The sequence below is a fragment of the Acartia tonsa genome, chromosome 7, assembly GCF_053477335.1.
Source record: "Acartia tonsa isolate MP-2025a chromosome 7, ASM5347733v1, whole genome shotgun sequence".
Classification (NCBI taxonomy): Eukaryota; Metazoa; Arthropoda; class Copepoda; order Calanoida; family Acartiidae; genus Acartia; species Acartia tonsa.
This window is the reverse complement of record NC_137266.1, coordinates 36,451,595-36,474,500: the sequence shown is the minus strand read 5'-3', so window position 1 is coordinate 36,474,500 and position 22,906 is coordinate 36,451,595. Positions and strand designations below refer to the sequence as shown.

Genomic DNA, 22,906 nt, shown 5'->3' with positions numbered 1-22,906 from the left:
CTCTTTTATTACTTTGCATATCAATAAGTAAAACAAGTCACTTTTTATTTCATTTGAATATCTTAATTAATAAGAAAGTTATTTTGGTTTAAATTGTTGCTAAAAATGCGTTTTCTTAGATTAATTAAGTTTTATGAGTTAATCTGTTATGACCTGTCAATCAAAATTAAGAAATTATAGGGGGAGGGATGATGAACGAATATGAACATTTTTAATACTAAGAATCAAAATGCAAGCAATAAGAAAATTGATTTTTGTTTTCATATTTATGTATTTTAAAATAAATTTTAAATGTAATTTTTAGAATATTTTGTTGTGCATGCTATAATGTTGTTTTCAAGTAAAACAAGATTTTAATTCAACGTTATATCATAAAATTCTACGCGAATACAGTAACACACACACTTTTTAAATTTTTTGGGCTCTAAAAAGTGGCGTTGTTTTAAGAGATATTAAAAAACACCTTTTATAAGTTCAATGCATATTTTTATAGAGAATATGGACATATAATTATTTTTTTCATACTCCTACTGGCTGTTTCCCAAAACCGGAAAACGCAGTTTTATTTGAAACACCCTGTATAATAATCAATATATAATTACTTGGATATTGCACCAGATTTTCGACTATTTTAATGAAATGGTATTTCCGGCTGGCTAATATTAAGATGACTTCCATCCACCAATGAATAAGAAACGGTTTTCAGCCATAATGAAAACGAAAAATCAAGTAGGTATAGCCAAAAACCGACCAAACGGCTGAGCCGCCAGCCGTTACTTTTCCAACTTTTTATTCGATTTAGGGAAAATAGACCTACCAAGGATTACTTATACCAAATTTCATCATGAAATTCGGATTCTAGGTGCCATTGGCGCATTGATTACGAGATGGTTGCATTAACCCCCCCCCCCCTTAATTACAAAACTGGTTTGGTTTGGTTTGGTTGGGTTAAGATAGGAGAATTAAACAACTACAACTAAATTTTAGCTATTCATGTCTTTTGGCGATTATGAAGCTCTATTCGTATGAGACAATAAGCGGAAGTGAAAGCCCAATACAGGTTGCTTCCAAGGACATCACTAATTGGTCAGTTTGTTCATCCAGAAGGAGAGGAGGGGATAGGGTAAAGGGGGCTGAAGGGGGGGGGGGTCGTAATTTTAGCCAGCTTCAAGTTTCACTTCATTAGAGTACAGCATGTTAATCTGGTGTAAGATCCAAGTAATAACAAATCCATTGCTGAAGCTGTAAATGAAGCTGAATGATGAACTATTTTTCCTGGTTAAATTATCTGCCCTGCGCTACCAAATCTTCTTTAGTAAATCCATGCACTCCCATTAGATGGATATCGGCGTTTTGTTTCCGTTTAAAATCCTAAAATATAAAAAAATAAACTTGTTTTCTAGCTGAGTCAGGGGGAGGGGAGGGGATATAGGATTGTAAATTACAATTGTACCCGAATTTCTTATAAACACCTTTATCATTGGTTAGATTGGAAACTTTGGGTGGCCCCATGCATGCGGGGGGGGGGGGAAGCGGGTCGTATACTTTTTTGAAACCGATTAATATCGGGTGAATTGCAACCGGTTCTCAGCTATACTGAAAAATAAGTATAGCATCGGATTATATCCAGTTTTCTACATATATAAAGATATTAATTCATAAGATTAACCCATTTTTTAAGCCCGTGCCTTCAGCATCACGGGGCCCAAAAACAGGTTTCAATCTTACAATTGTATATTTTATATCCGCGGAAACCTGTTTATAATACGATGCGATAAATAAATATTAACCACCCAGCTTAACAACCAACTAACATAGACATCTTGCAGAGCAGCTACGTTTATAAAAATCACTAACCTTTCCACAAAGATGACAATGTCTGTGTGCGTGCAGCTTCATATGAGCGTCAAACTGAATAAAAAAGAACGTATATATTTGTGTTATAATTGTCGATAAGCTGCGATTGTAATGCAATGATTTTTAAAAATAAACAAGGATAACTACATCTATAAGTAGCGAAGCACAAAAAAATCATGGAAAGGAATACGGACAAGGAGATTTAAAGATCATTTGTTAGGATGATGAATATATTGAATAGAAAGAAATCACGAAACCTTTATATTTTATAATAGTTATTTTTTTGTATGATAGCTGACAGACAGACGGTCAAATTACATACTGGATACTCAGAACAACGGGAAATTTAATTTTGATACTATTATCCAAAATATTTTGATGGGAATGTTGACAAGAAGTTTCAGCCGTGTATATTGAATAGAAACTAAGAAAAAAACAGGTTTCCTCCACTTGGTGTGTTACGGACGGAGACAGACGGGCATTTTGAATTGTGGAGTAGCTTAGCTTGTAAAAACAGAAAAAGTTAAAGTTTTTATATAAAAAAATATGATAAATATAAACCCGTTAAGCAACATTGTATATACCTATGCAATTTGCTATATAAATTATTCTATAACTAAAAATATTGTAGTTAATAATATTGTTTAATTTTATCATCGCTTATTTGCATCTAGCGAACTTACCTGATATTGTTGTGCAAATGTTTTGTTACACCCCTCCTTCTCACATTTAAAATTTGTGCTATGTTTTCTGAAAAAAAAACATGATTTATAAAAAAGTAAAAGGGTATCTTTGAGTCTATCTGCCTATATGTGTGTACTGCATGAACTTGGTAACCAATGGACCGACACGGATCTATTTGACAGTGAAGCTTCTTTAAAGTTCTGGACAGGTATATAACTATTTTGGGAGAGAGTACATCCACCACTCCCCCCAAGAGAAATATCCAATGAAAAAAAAAATAACTTTCTCTATCAAGTTTTTTTTCTTTTTGAAACTAAAGTAAAGGGTTGACTTCGCACCCCCCCCCCCCCCCCCTCTTTCTTCAAATGCCCCTCCTAGAGGCCTAAAGGGGCATAGCCACCAGTAAACAATATTCCAAATATGCATTTATACTTTAAAGTCTTCTTTTGAATTCTAGTTTTTAATTACCTCGCTAGATGTCTCCTTAGTGTAGTAAGCGGGAACATAATGTCAATACGGCACATGTGACACTTATGCTTTGGAGACTCTTTTTAAATTTAGTTTATAATTACCTCTCTAGATGTCTCCTTAGTGCAGTAAGCGGGAACATGATGTCAATATTGCACATATGACACTTATGCTTTGGAGACTCTTTAGAATTTAGTTTGTAATTACCTCGCTAGATGTCTCCTTAGTGCAGTAAGCGGAAACATTATGTCAATGTTGCACATGTGACACTTATACTTTGGCGGTTCCTTCTTTATCTTCTTTTCTGCATTCTTAACACAAAAAAGTTGTTTTATGTTAACCTACACTTTCTAAAATCGGATGAAAAGCGGCTAAAACTCAGACCAATACAATGTTGTTTTTTTTGAGAACCATATGGCCAAACAAAAGACGAAAAATATTGAATGCCTAGAATGATTTTTGACTCTAATTCAATCTTCTCTAGCATTTAGAAACCCTTTGTGCAAAGAATAAAATAGCTAAAAAAAACTTAAAAACTTACCAAGGAGCTTAATTCAGTGGAGATCTTAAAGAATAGACAAAAACCTTACAACTTTAATTATGCTGAAATGATCTAAGCTATAATCTTAAATAAATCAAACATTTCCCTGACATACCTGATGCTTCTTAACATGCTCCCCATTCTGTTCATGGTGTGCCTTGTTGTGGTGACGCAGATTCTTCTCATTCTTGAAATATTTGTTGCACTCTTCACAATGGAAGTCGTCCTTGTCCTGGTGACGCTTCTCGTGGCGCTCTCTAGTATATAAAATAAGGTTTGTTAGTTTTACTCAAGTGCCTAATCGTATACAGGAACCCCCCAAATCCATATTCAAGATGATGTATCAAAAAGATCATAATTTTTTTCTTTTTTCTCTAGATGGTAACTACATTACAATAATGTGGGGGGGGGGGGGGGTGAAGAAAAATTAAATAATTTTGCTGCCGGGGAAATAAATGAATCTTGTACAGAATATACACCCCTGTTTAAAACTTTCTTTCCTCTATTACCTATGAGAAATGCTGTCAAAAATGATTCCACAGAAAGAGCATCTGTAGGCAACACGCTCGCTAGGGGCTAGATGGGTCATCTTGTGCTTGTCTAGTTCTCGGTCAAATCTAAAACAGGGAAACAAATTATCTTCAAGGGAATCTTTACGTTAAATGTCAAAAATCTATTTCATTTAGCAATTGATTGAATTACATTTCCTCCATAGCGTTTTGGAACGCCAAATCGATAGTTATAGAGTAGAAGCCTATAAGTAAAAATTTCTTATATATAATATAACAATATATCTCAAAAATCCTTATGAGCACTGAATCCTTCCCCACTTATTTTTGAAATAAATTGAATAAGAGAGATAAGATTATTAGTTTAAGTTTTATTTGGTACTAGGAAGCCCCACATCCAACATTGGGGTTAGACATAGCAAAACAAACTAACCACCGCTTACTTTAAAAAAATGAGTTAGAGGGGAGGGGGAGGTTCTAGTACTCAACGGGGATTTTAAGGAATGCACCAAAGACAAGCTGAAAACCTAAAATTGTGTACCTGAAAGGCCTACCACAAATGTCGCACTCCAGCTTGTAAGGGTTTTCACTGTGCTGAGCCTTCTCATGTTTCATCCTCCCTCCGTAGGAGGCAAAAATAGCTCCACATTTCCATCTAAATAAGGTATTTACATAGATATCTTTCATGTTTCATCCTCTTATTAGAAGAGGAAAATATAGCCCCACATTCTAATCTAAATAAGGTATTTACATAGATATCTTTCATGTTTCATCCTCTTATTAGAAGAGGAAAATATAGCCCCACATTCCAATCTAAATAAGGTATTTATACAGATATCTTTCATGTTTCATCCTCTTATTAAAAGAAGTGAACATAGCCTCACATTCCCATCTTTCTGTATATCTGGCTGTCTGTCTATCGATCTATCTGTATATCTGACTATATATCTATGTACCTGCAAGCATGAGGTTTAATGCCAGTATGACTGTACAAGTGTCTCTTCATATGTCCATGAACATAGAATCTGTATGTCTATCTGTCTATCTATCTATCTTTCTCACTATCTATCTATCTACCTGCAAGCATGAGGTTTAATGCCAGTATGACTGTACAAGTGTCTCTTCATATGTCCAAGAACATAGAATCTGTATGTCTATCTGTCTATCTATCTATCTCTCTTACTATCTATCTATCTACCTGCAAGCATGAGGTTTAATGCCAGTATGACTGTACAAGTGTCTCTTCATATGTCCATGAACGTAGAATCTTTCTGTCTATCTATCTATCCAACCATCTGTCTATCTTTCTCACTATCTATCTATCTACCTGCAAGCATGAGGTTTAATGCCAGTATGACTGTACAAGTGTCTCTTCATATGTCCATGAACATAGAATCTTTCTCCACAAACGTCACATGCATATTTCTTCTCGCCTGTGTGCTTTCTAGAAGAAAAAAAACCGGGATGATAATCAGGAATCTAAAGGGATAACCAATGGCCGATAATTTGATGTACACCCCCAATGATGATATACAAATTACCCATTTTGTAGATTAAAATGGTGGTTGAATCGTTTCAACACTCAACTTAATTAACCAACCGATCAAAATTCACCCAATGTTCCCAAAGTTGTTTTTTAATCCAACGAATAAGACAAAGTTGTTAAAAAACTTTGAGGGCTGGTGTAATTGTCCCCTCTCCCTCTTGGTGACAACATTTCTTATTGATAAATAAGGTTAATCATAGAGCAGAAGTTCAGTAATTGTCGAAAAAAAGAGAGTGAAGAAAAATTGTGAGATTATAAAATCACGAAACCTTTATCTACATATAAGTATATTAAAGTCTTTTGTAGCACGACCGACAGACTGACAGACAAAGAAATATTTTGCGCTTTCTCACAATTTCTAATGATCTTATTATCAGTAAACTATTTACATTGAAAAAAATCCAAGCATCCAAAAGTGCAAATGACTCCTTCCAATCTATTAAACAAATTCAAAATACCTAATGTGTTCTTTTAGATGTTGTTTCTTGCCGTAAACTTTATCACAATCAGGATAGGTGCACTAAAAAAAGAAAAGTGAAGTGTAACACAGTAAAGAGTAAGAAAACACATTTTAAATATTACTTTACTTGACAAAACGCATGTTTTTTTTTAATTATAAACTTTTTACCAACCACACTTTCTCCCCATCAACAATATTTATCATCTACCAAAATTAGAGCTATTCACTTAAAAGGGGACTATGCACGAACGAGGGCAAGTAATTTTAAGCACCTTCCAGCATTGATCCATAGTATTTTTTTAGTGAATATACTAGGTTTATGTTTAATATTTGGTTCATCGACTAAAAAGTTAGGTTTCACCATGTTTTTATATGTAAAAAAAAACTTTTTGATGTTAAGCATTTTTTGGTGCAATACCATCAAATGTTTTGATGAGTTCAAACTGTTGTTTAAAAGCTTTGACACAAAAGTATAGTATTTTGATTAAAAATGTATATTTAGAAAAAAGGTTGGTAACTTGTAATATTGTAAACAGTTTAATTAATGAACTTTTGCAATTTACAGCATTTGATGCATTTCTGTCGTGTCATTTTATTTTGTCCTTTGAACTTAACAAAGCATCAGATAATATTGCATCAAAAAATGCTTTACATTTAAAAATTTTTTTTCCCATATAAAACGATGGTAAAACCCAACTTTTTAGTCGATAAACCAAATATTAAACATAAATCTAGTATAATCACTAAAAAAATACTATGGATCAATGCTGGATGGTGCTTAGTATCAGTTGCTCTCGTTCGTGCATAATTCCTTTCAAGACTGGAAGAATACCTTTAATATTTTTATACCTGAAACTTTCCATTCTCTAATTCTTCTATCTCCCGTTCCACCGTGGACTTGTGAAATGACCGGATGTGGTCACGTAGATCCTTAACAAGGATAATTATGTCCAAAGGTAACACAGCAATAACAAGCTAAACAGACTGAGTTATTTCAAGAATTATTTGCAAAACGGTTAAAAAGATCTACACACAAAAATTCAGATGTCTATCTTAAATAGAGGAATCAAAAAAAGTCCTGGATGCCTATTTCATAAGAATCTTATAAAAAATCTCCCATGTAACTGTAATAGCAGCTGAGAAAATGAAATTTCCTCCTAAACGTTCCAGTCTGACAATGGAAATTATAGAAAAAAAATAAAGTGTAGTCATCAGGGATCTTAGAAGATAAGACAATGGACGATAAATTATTGTATAAAATAATTATGATAGACAAAATAACCCCTTCTGTTGGTAATCCTAATATATAAAGTAGTAAGTGTTTTTGTCTAAAGCTTAAGATATCTATGACTACTGAACTTAAAGGGTTATCTATTTAAGATAATCTTGAGATAGGTGGTTTAAGGCTATTTCATTTTCAGATTTAGGTCTTAAGATTTCTTAAAGCTATTTTACTAGCCCTTTAAATACAGAGCCCCTAGATGCTAGGGGCACAGCCGCTAGTTGGTTGAAAAGTAGCTAAAGATTTTACTGTTTAAACAATGAAAGATGAACTAGTTTTGAAAAGTTTGACACCAGTTAAAATATACAGTCCAACGTCCATGTCCCTTCCCTTAATCCCTTTCCTTACTGATTTAAAGAGTAATCCAATATAGATGAATAGGTAACTTATAGAATAATTTACTAATATTAAGCAAATCTCCAAATGCGACAATATCTTTAAAATCCTACAATAAACAGCAAATGATTTTTTTACCTTTGATTCTGAAAATTTTACTTGATCACAAGTCTTATAGCAGCAGATATAGGGTGATGGGTCGTTGTGGATTACCTAAACATAAGTGAGGATATTCTTTAGTAGCATGAACGACAGAAGACTGACGGACTATACTAAATGTATACAAGAGGCTCTTTATTTAGTAAAGGAAATAAAAAAGTAAATTTTTAAATAGCCAAGAAAATCAACTTGCCAATGGACAGACAAAGTAAATAAATAATAACATAGCTACTACGCTTCTAACTAGGATGACAACATTTATAAGTAGCAAAGAACACAAATATAATACATTGCAATACAAAAAAGGACAATTCAAAGAAAAAAACGTGATGTTTTATATGAATTAAGTAAATCTTTTAATTCTTAAGGGACAATAGACAATAAATAATTTTCTCGTATTCATTCGAATCCGGTGGATAGGAACCGGTTCTCATCTATACGAAAAAACTATGTCTAGCATCGTATTCTATCCAGCTTTCTACGAATATAGAAATGTACAATCATAAGATTAAAACCAGTTTTAATCTCATAATTATACTTTCTATATCCGCGGAAAGCCGTTTATAATACGATACGAGAAATAACTAATACTGAACCAGTGAACATCCCCTAATGATGATAAACAAAATTACCTTTAAATGTCTGTACATGTTATTTGATCTGTTAAATGAGACTTTACAGTTTTTGTAAGGACACTGAAATAAAAACAAAAAATATAATGGTGTTATTCAACTGTTTGTACGACTACGTCCGTCCGTCTGGATGTTGCTCCCACTTACCATTGTTTCTTTTATAGATTTAGGCTATTTTTTAAGGAGTTGTTCTTCCATCTATATGTCTGTCTTTCCGTCAATCTATCTATGATCTATTTTAGTCTGTTTGTCTGTCGGTCGGTCAGTCTTTTTATCTATCAGTTTTAAAGTTTGTCTGTCCGTTAGGCTATCAATCTATCATAATCTGTACCTACCTTAAGGAAGGTTGGTGGGTTATCGAGGCTCTTGATATGCCTAATGATTCTAGTAGAATTGATTTCAGTCTGTCTGTCTGTATGTCTATTTAGCAATCTATATCATTATACCTGCCTTAAGAAAGGTTCGTAGGTTATCATGGCTTTTAATTTGCCTAATAATAAAGGTAGACTTGATTTCAGTCAGTCTGTTTGTCTTTCTGTCTGTTTGACTATCTTTCTGTATGTCTAACTTTTAATTTATTCTCACCTTGAGAAAGGTTGGAGGGTTATCATGGCTCTTGATATGCCTAATGATGAAAGTAGACTTGATAAATTTAGAACAGCGAGGACACTTGGAATAGTCTCCAAAAGTCTCAACCTGAAAAAAGAGGGTCATTTTTTTTGCAGATTTTTTTCCGTAAAGTTGTGTGTTAGCGTTTGATCAAAATTGCTTATTCGGTCAAACTGTTCTTAATTATGTCCGTTTCATTTATATACATTTGGTTATGATTATGAACAGTTTGTCAAAATGGTAAACAAAGGTAACTTTATAGAAAATACGCGGAAAAATATGATTCCCGCACTATGGAAACAACTTTTTAGTCGATAAACCAAATATTAAACATAAACCTAGTATATTCACTAAAAAATACTATTGATCAATGCAGGAAGGTGATTAGAATCACTTGCTCTCCTTTAGCTTTTAGATATTTTTTCCAATTTTAAACAATTTAAGTTTAATCATTTTAAAAATTTCCCTCAATTAAGAAGGAATTTTACACCAATTAAAATTATTGTTAGTGAAAAGGTTTAAACACTTTTAGTTCGATTCATCTTGTAAAGTCCCGAAAGTTTTTAGAACATTAAATGAGAGGACAAGTTTATAAAACCTAGAGGACCTGTATAATTGACAGTACAATATATCAAATGCAAACCTTAAAATCTCCAATTTCAACAATCTTGACATCATCAGTATTTTCTACATCATCCGCGGTTAACTCGTCCTTTATTGTAATCTAAAACAAGGATAACAATATACCGGGTGGGGCCAAAAAACGGGCTTTTTTAAAAACGGCAAAACTACTTGACCGATCAGGACGTCTGTAGGAAAAAGAATCTATACGAATCAACAATCATATGTATAGCTATCCAACTAATCATGTCTTGCTATCTATCTATCTACCTGTCTGTCTGTCTGACTAACTAACTATCTGCCTGTCTATCTATCTATCGATCTGTCTATCTGCCTATCTATCTATCTACTTGATAAAAGCCAGTATGAATTAGGTATGTATAGGTTCTGTATATCTATCTGTCTGGTTATCTGACTATCTATCTGTCTGTCTGTCTGTCTGTCTATCTGTCTGTCTATCTGTCTGTCTGTCTATCTGTATGTCTGTCTGTCTGTCTGTCTGTCTGTCTGCCTATCTATCTATCTACCTGAAGCCAGTATGAATTAGGTATGTATAGGTTTTGTATATCTATCTGTCTGGCTATCTGACTATCTATCCATCTATCTGTCTGGCTATCTGACTATCTATCTGTCTATCCTTTTATCTATCTACCTGATCAGAGCCAGTATTAGAGTTATCCTCAATTTCCACGTGAATTAGGTTTTCATTGAGTTCACTTAAATCTGGACTCCACCTAAAATTAATAAATTTTTTGTCCTATAGTATTTGTAAAAGAAAAGACTATGAACTATGCTTTGATAGGATTGTTAGTGGGTCGCCTTTCTACCTACAAGAAATACGTTTTAACTAAATACATCTATATAAAACTTATATATCTATCTATTCAACTATCCACCTATCTATCTATTATCCTGCTAGACCTGAATCCACCCTCTTGAGGATTATAATCTTCCAAATCTAATTATTGAATTTATTATCTAACTGTCTACATTTCTATCTCTAAATCCCATGATACACCATATTTCTATCCAACTATCTATCAATATACATACTTGCTAGATCTGTAACCATCCTCTTGAGGATCATAATCTTCATCACTATTATTCTCATTCTCTATGTCTTCACCACCAGATTCTGGTTCTAAGTCGTCTACTGCTTCTTCAATCTTAACAGATAGGTAGATAGATTATGATAGATAAATAAATAGATGTATTGATTAATTTATAAGAGTATTATTAGTATTACAAGATATATGTTATATTTTTTTGTATGTTTTACATACAGTTTCTATGAAACCAACCAAAAAACTTGACCTAATTCTAGCACAGTTTTTGGAGATCTTTTGCCGACAGACAGATGAACATCTTAGTACTATACATCAATAAAAAAACACTACCTGGCTATTTTGAAGTGGCAAAGGTAGAAACTTATTTCTGGCAGGCCTATGTTGTTCATACCTTTCCTTGTTTAGTCCTGGCCCCATCATAACTGGACTATCTGACCTAAATTAGTAATAGGATGTGTGTGTTATAGTAGCTCAAAGGCATTAGCATCTCAAACTTTAAAAAACAAAACCTTTGATTGCACAACCTTTGTCTGGAAGTCTTAATTATGCATGGTAATGTGTTTTTGGGTCAAAGTATTCACTCGATAAATGATAACATCACGAGATTCGAACCAATCACCTTCCTGTGACGACAATATGAGTTGTTAAAAGAATTTGTTTTATACCTGGAACCTGGAGTTTGGAGAGCAGCAGGCTTGGAGGATGGTTGTGACTGCTGGCAGGATCCTGGATCCAGGTTCTCAATGACTCTGTAGTTGTTCTTGGACCATTCCCTGGGTAAAGTAGGTATAGTTATTTATCGCATCGTATTTTAAACAGCTATCCGCAGTTATAAAAATGTTCATTACAATTATAATTAAAATATAAGATAAAAATAAGATTAAAACCATTCTTTTAGCCCCGAGATGTCGAAGATACAAAACTGGATATAAAATGATACGATACAACATTTTTCAGTGTGGTTGAGAACCAGTTCTTATCTAAAAGATATTAATCGGTTTCAAAGCCATAATGGAAAAGGATTTATCATGTGAATTTCAAGTGAAGTATTGCGATGAAGCTAGTAAAAATATAAGGAGGGAGGAGGAATGTGCTACCATTTCTCAAAAAACCTTCCAGGACCTTTAAGAAGGTTCACAGTTAAGGAGAAACATATTGTGCCATCTGTTGGTGTTAACAAACAAAGTAACTGAAACAGGTACAAATATGTCCATACATTGCGCAGCCATAACAAGTAAAATATAATAAATCCTTACTTGTTAGCTTTCAAAATTTCTTCTTCAGCCGTCATTTCCCAGTCCATAGGCTCTTCTTTTACATTTACATCATTCTAGATAGATAGATAAAGGGATTAATATTATGGACTGATAGATTGATAGATAGTTGGATGGAAGAATTAGAAAAATAAAAAAAAAGATACCTCTGAAATAGATACAAAATTATTTGTTTTTCTTTTTAATTAACTTAATAAACAGTTCTTTCTATATTAAAAAGAGCGACAAATAAAAATCTAGATACCCAACAAATATATGAGATCAAAATAACTTAGACTGCCAAACGGACGGACAAAGCAAGTTTTTTAATAAATGACCAATCATTGGTCATAGTAATCTTCCCAAATTTTTTAAAGAAAAATTTACCTTTTTCTCTTTAGATTTTCTTGTCGACTTTTTCTTTCGTTTTGGAAGATTTTTTTCTTCAATTTCTAATTTTGATTTGGAAACCAACATTCCCTCATACTCTTCTTTATGCACTGAAAAAAATAATCATTTTTAATGAGGTGCGGGGTAGAAAAGTAGCCTAAAACCATCCAAATACTTTCGAAATAAAAGCCATAAACACTCCCAGCTTTCTTGAAGATGAGTTTATTGGTTGGCGTTAATTTAACAAACAAAAATTACCTAGGCAACTGTTTTAAATACTGGGATTAATAAGGATTTATTATTTGAAAATCGGCGAAAACCAAAATATAAATTCTATCTGTTGACATACGGACATGCAAACGGATAGTTGTAAAAATGCATTGAAATTAAAACAGGCGCAACTCAATAAAATTCAAATTAATCTTTCTTAAACATACCTACCTAAGCATTTTTTTTATCAATCAAATGCTTTGTAAAATTTAAAGTTACAATAATATCTTAATTTAACACAGGGATACAAGAATAAGACAATGGACGATAAAATTATGTACATCCCCAATTATGATAGACAAAATAACACTTTGTTTAGCGTAAAACAAAAATTAGGATTTTAAAGTTTGAACTATTTCTTTAAGATCTAATAAGAGTACCCAAAATTTTAGGCAAAACTTTAGGTACTTCACCTTCAATGTCCCTTCCATCCCGATGAGCGAAGTAGCTGCGATAAAATGAAACAAGAAACTTACCATTTCTGATATTAACAAAGGGCACCCCGGTAAAAACAAATTTGTGTTGTTCGTGTTCGATACCAAATTCTAGTCGTACCAACTCCTTCACTGTCAGGTTTCGGGCAAAACTGAAAAGTTTTATATAAATATTAGAATATTTATTCATCGCATCTTATTATACACAGCTTTTAGCGGATATTAAAATGAATTATTATAAGATTAAAACTAGTTTAATGATTTTTCAGTATGGTGGATATTGGTCGGATTCGAAGCCATACTGGAAATTTTGTTCTAAAGGGGGGGGGGGGGCGAAAGTGACACTTTTTGAAACCAAAACTAAGAGTCAACAAAGGAACTGAACTAAAAAAAAGGGTTACAGGTATGAGATTTTGCATGGCAGTTGCTTTATAGGGGTACAATATGGAACTGTGAAGAAACGGCGGCGCAACCGCCGAAAACCGCCGTTTCCCGCCGTAATTTTTGTTGCCTTTTCTCGGCGGTTTTCGGCGGTTGCGCCGCCGTTTTTTCACAGTTCCATATTGTACCCCTATAAAGCAACTGCCATGCAAAATGTCAGACCTGTAACACTTTTTTTAGTTGAGTTCCTTTGACTTTTAGTTTTGGTTTCAAAAAGTGTCACTTTCGCCCCCCCCCCTTTGAAACCAATGATGATAAAGCAGGCACAAGGGGCGAATCACACAAAAAAAATCCTGGCTGAACAAACATACAGATTAAATTGAAGAGCAGATGTCAATGGTCATAAAAAGTGGGAGAAGAAAATAATATAAGGATAAATTAAATAATAGAATGTCAACCTTTACATATCAATAAAAATGCATTTTGAAGCATTACCGACAAACTGACGGACAAGGTAGCTTAAATACTAAGTACTCTCTGGAAAGGAACATCTTCACAAAAAATATCATGGTTTTGGTTGAGGTCAGAATGTGGATTATTTAACGGTAAGGTGGGAACTATATATAGAAATAAAACCCACACACACACTTTTTTGATGAAATATTCAATTGAGATTTGCTTTTCAGAGAATCTTTTACCTGTTGGGATCATATTCGTATAACTTTTCCTTCTTCCCTAGCGGAACCTAAAAACAAAGTATTTTACCTATACATTTTAAATTTTTTTTTGTGCCAGGGGGTTGTCGACTCACCCCCCTTATACCCCTCATAAAGCCTTCCCGTGACCTAAACATTTGCCTTTTATAAAGGGGCAAAAGTAAGGAAAGAAGGGGACTTCTGACTGAAAACTTTACTGACCCACAGAGTTTTTATACCTTCTGCTATTGATGGCTTAATAACTTTAAATAATTACCTATCATTAAATATTTATTTGGTTGTAAAAAAAGCTTACATTATTTTCTTTATCAACCAAGGAATACTCTTCAATATCAACTGGTTCATCCTTAACTACTTCAGCAAGAACATCAGCGTTCAGTAACAATGGCCTAGAATAAAAAAACAAGGATAATAAATATTTTTTAGAAGTAGCGCAGCAATGAAAAACAATAAATGAAAAAACCTTTACATTAAAGAGGGGATGCTTGCTCATAGTTACAAAAAAAACTTCAGATGTCTATCTATCCTTTGATAGCATGCAAGAAAATCATACTCAACCTTCTCAGTATAATGAATATAGGTGATAGCATAAGGGATTGACGGACGGTAAAAATAGGTAACTAACAGATTACATACTTTCTTGGTCAAGCGAATCTTAACAAGAAATTTCAGACGTCTAACTTTAATTAGAGCTTTACAAACGGACATTTGAAATATAAAAATAGCTGCACTACTCAAAATAATACCCATACCTTTCAGTTTCAATTTGTTGTTCAATAGTTTCTTGTTTAATATGCTCCACAATATCAATAGCCTCCTCCTTTAGATTAGTTTTTTTTCTTCAAATTATTGTTTCATTAAACGTCAATTTTATGTAATTTTAGTTAATTTTTCACCCCTTTAAAACCCAACCTGAATAATACATATATGCCTTCCTAAAGTTGTTATTAACGTATTGGGGGATGGGAGTTTAAACTATAAACTATACTGGTACCCAAAGTTTCATTTTAAAACATCTGTAATTAGTAGTCTTAAAACTTTGGGTACTTTTATTTAATCATGATTGATTAATTCAAACTTGTAGTGCTCAATCTTTTCCACCGATAATATCAATTTAATGTCCGTTGTCTTATCCCCTTAAACCCCTATTCTAAACTAACCAATTTTTAAGCGTGCATTACATACAGACAAACTAACATTCATAACCATGAATTAGCTATCAATTAAAAATAATCATTTCCTTTGGTTCGATGAAGACGGCTGCGGCGGCTGGTTGTGGATATGTGATGAAGCCGCCAATATTTTTTCTTTCAATTGTTAGTATGTCACCCACTGGCGGAGGTTTTATTGTGATGTTCCTAAAAAATAAACATAAAATAAGAAGTGGTTTTCCTGAAAAGTGAAAAGTCGAGCACAGAACTACAACCCTCTCCCTTTACTTTCATTTTAATTAAAAATATAAAGGATGGGAGAGGGGTTCTGTTCACTCTAGGCACTTGGAGGAAAAGCACTAATAAGGATGACAACATCCATAAGGCGAAGCTTAGCAAACATAAGGTAAAAGGATAAGAGGATGAATACTCACCCCTTTTTCATGGTAAAATACTACTTCCCCATCCCTAAATTTAGAAGCAGACAAAAATCAAAAACCGCCCAGGGCTTTTTGTAAGTCAATCATAAATAATAATGTGAATAAAAAGAAAAGTGATATTTAGCAACGGTCAGAATCAGCTGAATGTTCATTATGAAAAAAATTTCCCTCTTTTTAGAAATAGAAGGATTCATCTTTCATGAACAAATTTTTTTAAATAAAAATAAAATTCTATGTAATTTTTAATTAAAACATTAAAACGAAAATATCTAATCTAATTTTCTTGCCCTAAATATGGAAATAGTAAAAAGTAAAAAAATATTTTTTTTAATAATTTTTAATCCTCCCATTTAAAAAGTAGTGGAATAACAATAAATTTTAGCGCTGCAACAGAGCTGAGTAGGCCTCTAGGCCCACTGCCTATTTTCGTCTTCTAGTTGCTTCGATTCCTCTCTTTTATTTTTTTCTCTATGTTAGCAAATCAGACGGACAAACGAACAAATATACTTTGCTTAGGATTAAATAAGGCCTAATCATCATAGAAATCTTCATTTAAAAATCATGGTAATAGGGAAGAAATATCTTGAAACAAAATATCGGAACATTGCGCTCACAACAAAATAACAACTACCCAGTAAGGGATTGGAGATTGGACTGTAAATTATACTGGTCCCCAAGTCTTGGAAACTATAGTTCTCTCAATTGTTGGCTTCAAAATTGTAGGGATATTTTAATAAATCTTAATTGTTTGGTACACGTACAAACCATTGCTTTAATCTCAAGTTACAATTTTGTTCATCATAATTGGGTGTTTACATTAATTTATCATTTACTGTCTTATACCTTGAGAGTCCTGATTACCAACCTGTTTTCTAAAGGATTATATCCCCTGCCTGATGCATTATTACCACTGCTGTTATTGTTATTAACATTAGCTGTACAGATAAAAGAAGCCATTTTCATTTGGTGGGTCACTTATATACAAGAAATTTTTTAAAGAGAGATTATTTTTTGTCTTTTGATTTATTTACATTTTAATCTGAAAAAAGGATTAATAATACTAAAAAAACACAGATTGACAATGTTAGAGTTAACGTAGGAATCATCACTAAAAATGTCAAACATCTAATCTATTATAGCTAGCTGTCGAGACTCATATTTACTCGAATTTTCACAAGAAATTTAAACCATTTATCTTTAATGGTAGCCGATAAATAAAATAACTTTTTTGGGCCGTGGACATAAAAATGGCCTTAAAACATTCCAAGACCCATATGAAGCATCCCTACAATGAAAATATTGCACCAACCGAAAAATCAATAACTACCTTATATAGGTAATAAGAATCTACAAAAACTTAATTTCAGACGTCTATCTTTAACAGTAGACGTACAACGTGCGTAATTTTTCAATGTAATCATAACGTACACAACAAATTCAGGTGTCTATCTTTAAAAACAACCTAGAAAATCACATTCTTTCCAATAACAGTAGGTAAAAATTGGCTATTATTCACTAAAACTAAATAAACTTGTAATTAACAAAAATATAACATAACATTTCAAAAATATAGATTAAATCGATAACTTTGACTATGTTTCGTTGTTAATGTACAGTATCTAACTGAAATATGATGAAATCGATCGATAAAAATTCGTACTTAGATCTAGAGAGAGAGAGATAGAAAGGAGGGAGAGAGGTGGAGGACAAAGTCAAGGGGGAAAGTTACGCAGAGGCCGTCCGAAAACGAAAGAAAATAGGTTTAATACTTTAGATGATCAATCACAATTTAGACATAATAATGCGCCTTTCGTTACAAGAAATGTATAATCTTTACCTAATACCGTGATTGGAATTTCTTACACAAGGTTCCTAATGGTCAAATTTAGAAATTGTTTATCTAAACTTTTTATGTCTATTAGAAAAGGGTAAAATATGAGGGGGTGAGGGGGGAACGGAAAACAGCTGTTTATATTTAAAGGGCCGAACTTCTCCAACGCCGAAGGGAGACTTAAAGTGTTTGATCAAAACCGTTAAAAAGGGAAATTTAGCAATGAAATTAAATTCTAATTTTTAGTAATTCTTCTAGTATTAAAACTACTCCAGTTTTTGTAGATTAAACCCATATTTTTGCGTTATTTTTTGCAAAAAAACCTTCTCTTTTCTTGGATTTTATAATAAATAAAAATAATTTTTCTTTTTTATAATGCCAGGGAGAGAGAGAAAAAGTGAAAGAAAAGAGAGAGAAAAAGGTAAAAAGAGAGCAGAAAAAAAGAAAGCAAAAGAAGTTAAAAGCAAACCTTTACTATAATTAGGGTCAGTCCGTCCGTCTTTAGTAGTTATAGGTACGTTTATGTTCGTTTGTCCTACCGTTTCAGAGCTTTGCTTTTATTTTATAATTACAAGAACAAATATATCCAGAAGTAATTCAGTAATACTGTAAAAACATGCTATCTTGAAATATATAAGTAAACAAGGATGATAATATTAATAAGTATAGCGAAGCCTTTAGTATTTGAAAAATTACCAAATATTCGTTTCAATTTTCCCAAATAAGTTAGTTATAGAGTAGCTATGCTAATAATTATTTGTATTTATTGAAAGAAATCAATAAATTTTACATATGCTCTCTCTCTCTCTCTCTCTCTCTCTCTCTCTCTCTCTCTCTCTCTCTCTCTCTCTCTCTCTCTCTCTCAATGTCTTTTTCACACTCCTTCTCTCTTTCTCTCTATCTATCTCTCTTTCTCAGTTTTATGAGAATATTACAAGTGTTATTATATTTTCTTCAAATATAATTAAAACTAGACCTAAAACGATAATAGATGTATTCATTGTATATTACATAGACTGAATAAAATAGGATATTTTTAAAATTTCCGTTGTCCTTTCCCTCTTGGAAAATTTGAAGAGTAAAAAACTGTTTCAATGTACAAAAAGTACAAAAAGAGAAAATTAAAATTGGCCAACTAAAAAATAAAGGGCTGTTATCTAACATACATACTAATATACTCTAATAGCTCCTTATTTCAAGGACACTCAATAACATTTGGTCTAATAGCAGTATACAACATTTCTTAGTAAGTAAGTGAGTCAGTAAGGGAAGCGGGTACTATATAGAGATCCTACGCATAATAGTTATTAGATGTTCAACTATCCGTTGATCTGTTTGTAGCCAAAGATCATAGACACGGCTACAACTTTATAAAACAAGGATGACAACATCCATAAAAGCGAAGCACTGAAACGGTAGGACAAACGGACATTAACACCTGTATAGTGTCTAAACTGAATTATCAGAATATAAAATTATAAGAGTCGAAGCAAAATTGTAAGTAAATTTGTTGAAAAACTTCTTGATACAGGATAATGTTTATTGAGTTTATGGACATACTTACATTTTTAGGATTTGATTATAGAGTTGCTTCGCTTAAAATATTGTTCTTTGTTGTCCCAGGAATCAATATACCAAAAATCAGATCAAACGGATAATTAGATCACATAAAAATTTGCTGTTAAAAAATTAGAAAAATCAACATGTTTAATATGGACGTACGGACATTCTGGTAATGATTATAGAGTTGCTACGCTTTCTAAATCGTACCTAACTACTACAGGAATCATCATGCAAAGTTTGAAATCGATAGGACAATTCTAACATGCCTAAATTAACGAATAAAAGCTATCTATCTCGGACGTACGGACGGACGGACCAACCCTAATTATAGAAAAGCTTCGCTTTTAAAAAGAATTTCCATTGATCGAAGATCTTTATAGTGCCTATAAAAAGGGAATAAATTGGAAATTTTTTAACGTCATTCGGGATACTTCGGCCAACAGTTTTTAAATTTATCCCCTTTTTACTATAGGCACCATAAAGAGCTTTCTATTATTCCTGTGTTTAATGATTAATGATGATAAACTAAATTATCCCTTACGTAGATGCAATTATTGGACAGTACAGCGCTAGTTTGAACCAACCAATCAAGAAATAATAAAAACACCCAAAGGCTTTAATCCTCGAATAAAGAGAATAATTTACAGTCAAATGTCAAATCCCTTCCTCCCCCTGATTTTAACACATTATCGTATATCATATATTTCTGAAAGGACGAAGGAAAGCGCCCCCCCCCCCCCCCCAACAAATCGACTTCCCTTACCCGTATTAATATCAGGGAGGTAGGGGACAATGGCTATTAAGTAAATATACAACCCTTCTTTTACCCTCCAAATATTTCTCATTTACAAAAGAGACAATTCTATGCGTAATAATGGGGTGGGGATTAATTTTTCTTTCGTTGTTCTATCCATATTTCCCTGCTAATATACACCTATGTTTTATAGCAGGGGGGAGAAAAGGGGATGGGGGGAAATTTCCCTTAATAGGGGAAAATAAAGAAAGGTATAATAATGGATATAGAATATAGTGGATGTATTGACAGGGCAAATTTGTCGTCAATTTAGATTGCTAATATGGACCTCATTTATTGGTCAGTTTTTGAAAAAAAATCCAGTAGGAGGGAGCGGATGGGATGAAATTAGTTTAGCCAGCTGCGAGTTTCCCTTTATTAGAGTACATCAAAGAAGATAAACAAAAAAAAGTATGTTTGAAAAAAAGTATGTTTGAAAAAAAGTATGTTTGAAAAAAAGTATGTTTAAAAAAAAGTATGTTTGAAAAAAAGTATGTTTGAAAAAAAGTATGTTTGAAAAAAAGATCTCGACAACGACTTCAATGTTTTTAACGAAAAGAAATATTTTTCTGTGTCAAAACAAGGTTGACAACATCCATAAAAGCAAAGCAGAAAGGACTTTCTCGTATTCATTCGAATCCGGTGGATAGGAACCGGTTCTCATCTATACGAAAAAGGACTTTCTAGTAATTACTAGCATTGCTACGCATTTTAAATTTTAACTAACGTTACAGGAATTATCATGCCAATAAAACAATTCTAATATGAAAACATTTTTACCATAAAAGCAAGCTATCCTTTACGGACGGATGGACTGACGGACGGGCACAGTTTTAGGTAACCACACTATACTATTAACATTATCCTAATAAATAGCATAAAACCATCTAAAGTCCAGTAGGTATATTCCCTAAATTCAGAGCCATACAGTCATAATTCAACTTTGTGATATTTATATATTTTAAAGTTAGTATGTTTTTCAACCTGTTTAAAAAAATACACTATTCTAAGACATGAAGATATATTTCGATGTTAGCAATCATTTTCAATTCATTTTGTCTCTTGCAGAAGTGAATCAAGCAATATTAGCTTGGTCGTTTATGTATGTAAAAGAATAAATTATATAGTAAAATTCCTACAGGTTTTAAAATCTATGGGAAGCTTCTAATGCATTTAAATCAAATATTCTTTACGGACGTAAAGACGTTACCCTAACTGTAACGGAGCTACGCTAAATATTCACTTATATTATTCACTAAATATAACTTATAACTGTTAAGAAAGCTGAATAAAAACTGTGTAATTCTATTTAATTGATAAAAACAGCTTTGCCAATATAAAATAAGAAAGGAGTATGTTAAAGAAAGAGAAATAGTCACACTGCTGAAGTAATACTGTGTGTGTGTGTGTGTGTGTGTGTGTGTGTGTGTGTGTGTAAAGAGTTTGTATTAGAGTCTTATAGTGTAGAGTAGTGGGTGGTAGTAGAATTTATATTCCTTCACGTTACACACCCAACCTGGGAATATTCAAGATTTTTATTTTTTTTTGTAATAGACTATTATTTATATAATAATTACACTTTATTAATATTTAAGATAAAAAAGAACAGTAATATATAAATTATAAGCATGGAATTTTAATTCAATTTAAAAAAAACTATATTTTTTTTATCTAAGTTGACTTTTAGCTTATATTCAAATAATTTAAAACCTGCTCTTAAGCAATACTAAGATCCTACATTCTTTGTATGAAGTCTTTGAGATCTTAGTGAACACACAAATAAAAAACATGCATATCTTTTTATTGTATTATGTAATTCAAAATATATGTTAAAATTTCTGTTTGGATAAAATTAAAGAGTGCCGTAAATTCTCCGTCAGTCTACTAAAGTGTAAAGGGGATGGGAAAGAAAAAGGGAAAAAAATTGGGGGTTGCCATTGGGAGAGGAAATGGGGGAGGGGAGAAAGAAAGCTTTCTCCGACGGAGGCCGGTAGCTCACTGAGTATAACCTTATCAAAAGCAAAGCTTTCTAAATTTAGGTGTACGTCCGTCTGTCATTCTGCAAACAAATTTTGTATATGTTTAGGGGAAGATGGAATTTACGTCTGACCGTTTTAACGTCCTGAAATGATTCTTATAATAATTAGGGATAATCTTAACAGTATAATCAATTGTAATTCTTTTCGTCACATTATTTTTTTATGATATAGCTTTGATATCAAGAATATTGTCATCCTTGTTTTTTACTATCAAGTAATGTGATGGAAAGCTTATTGCAAAGGAAAACAAAATAACACTGAGTAAAAATAAGAAACAGCAAAGCTTTTCTATAATTAAGGCCAGTCCGTCAGTACGCCCGGAACGAATATCTTTTAGGCACGAATTAGAAAGCATAGCATTTCTATAATCGTTACTAAAAAACCGTACGTTCATTTAAAACATGCTAATTTTTAAATTTTTAACAACATTTTTTTTTGTATGATATGATTATACAATTGATCTGATATTAGGAATACTGATTCCTAGGACAACAAAGTGCTATATTTTAAGCGAACCATCTCTATAATTAAGTCCTAAAAATGTAAGTATGTCCTTAAACATTATCATGTATTTAATTTTTAACTAATTTTGTTTCGACTTATATACATTTATATTCTGATTATTCAGTTCTGGAAATCCATAAGTTTGAATGTGCGTTTGTCCTACTGTTTCAAAGCTTCGCTTTTCTCCTTGTTTAAAAAGAAACAAGAATAATATTGTCCATAAGAACGTAGGGAGGCAATGCCATCTTTTTCATGTATTAACGATTTATAACAAGAATACGATTATGATCAATAGATATTAAATATGTGGATGATAAAGAAATAAATCTACTTCTTCTTTCATCTATGTACACAAAAATCCATTAAAAAA

At 32.5% G+C, this 22,906-nt stretch overlaps 1 protein-coding gene across 1 annotated transcript; it reads right to left on the bottom strand.

Moving 5' to 3' along the window:
- Positions 1-1,269: 1,269 nt before the first annotated feature.
- LOC145323677 (uncharacterized) lies at positions 1,270-16,847 on the bottom strand. The gene is made up of 26 exons (XM_080166121.1): positions 16,672-16,847; positions 15,460-15,573; positions 14,968-15,039; positions 14,511-14,604; positions 14,198-14,244; positions 13,161-13,270; positions 12,412-12,524; positions 12,028-12,101; positions 11,437-11,544; positions 11,102-11,207; positions 10,758-10,870; positions 10,357-10,438; positions 9,727-9,807; positions 9,060-9,170; positions 8,475-8,537; positions 7,822-7,896; positions 6,915-6,995; positions 6,064-6,125; positions 5,387-5,503; positions 4,601-4,714; positions 4,060-4,167; positions 3,666-3,807; positions 3,217-3,320; positions 2,541-2,607; positions 1,858-1,911; positions 1,270-1,371 (listed from the first exon to the last, which is right to left on the bottom strand). Exons 1-26 carry the CDS (start codon positions 16,767-16,769, stop codon positions 1,285-1,287), a joined length of 2,397 nt encoding a protein of 798 aa, XP_080022247.1. The 5' UTR covers positions 16,770-16,847; the 3' UTR covers positions 1,270-1,284.
- Between the last annotated feature and the right edge of the window lie 6,059 nt (positions 16,848-22,906).

Bases quoted from the DNA above. Each gene is read 5' to 3' on its own strand.
- LOC145323677 (XM_080166121.1), bottom strand. From the start codon at position 16,769: ATGAAAATGGCTTCTTTTATCTGTACAGCTAATGTTAATAACAATAAC. The intron at 12,102-12,411 runs GTAAATTTTTCT...CTATCTATCTAG, and splicing joins GAAAATCTAAAGAGAAAAAG to AATGATGTAAATGTAAAAGA. The intron at 5,504-6,063 runs GTATTTTGAATT...TTTTTCTTCTAG, and splicing joins CATCTAAAAGAACACATTAG to AAAGCACACAGGCGAGAAGA.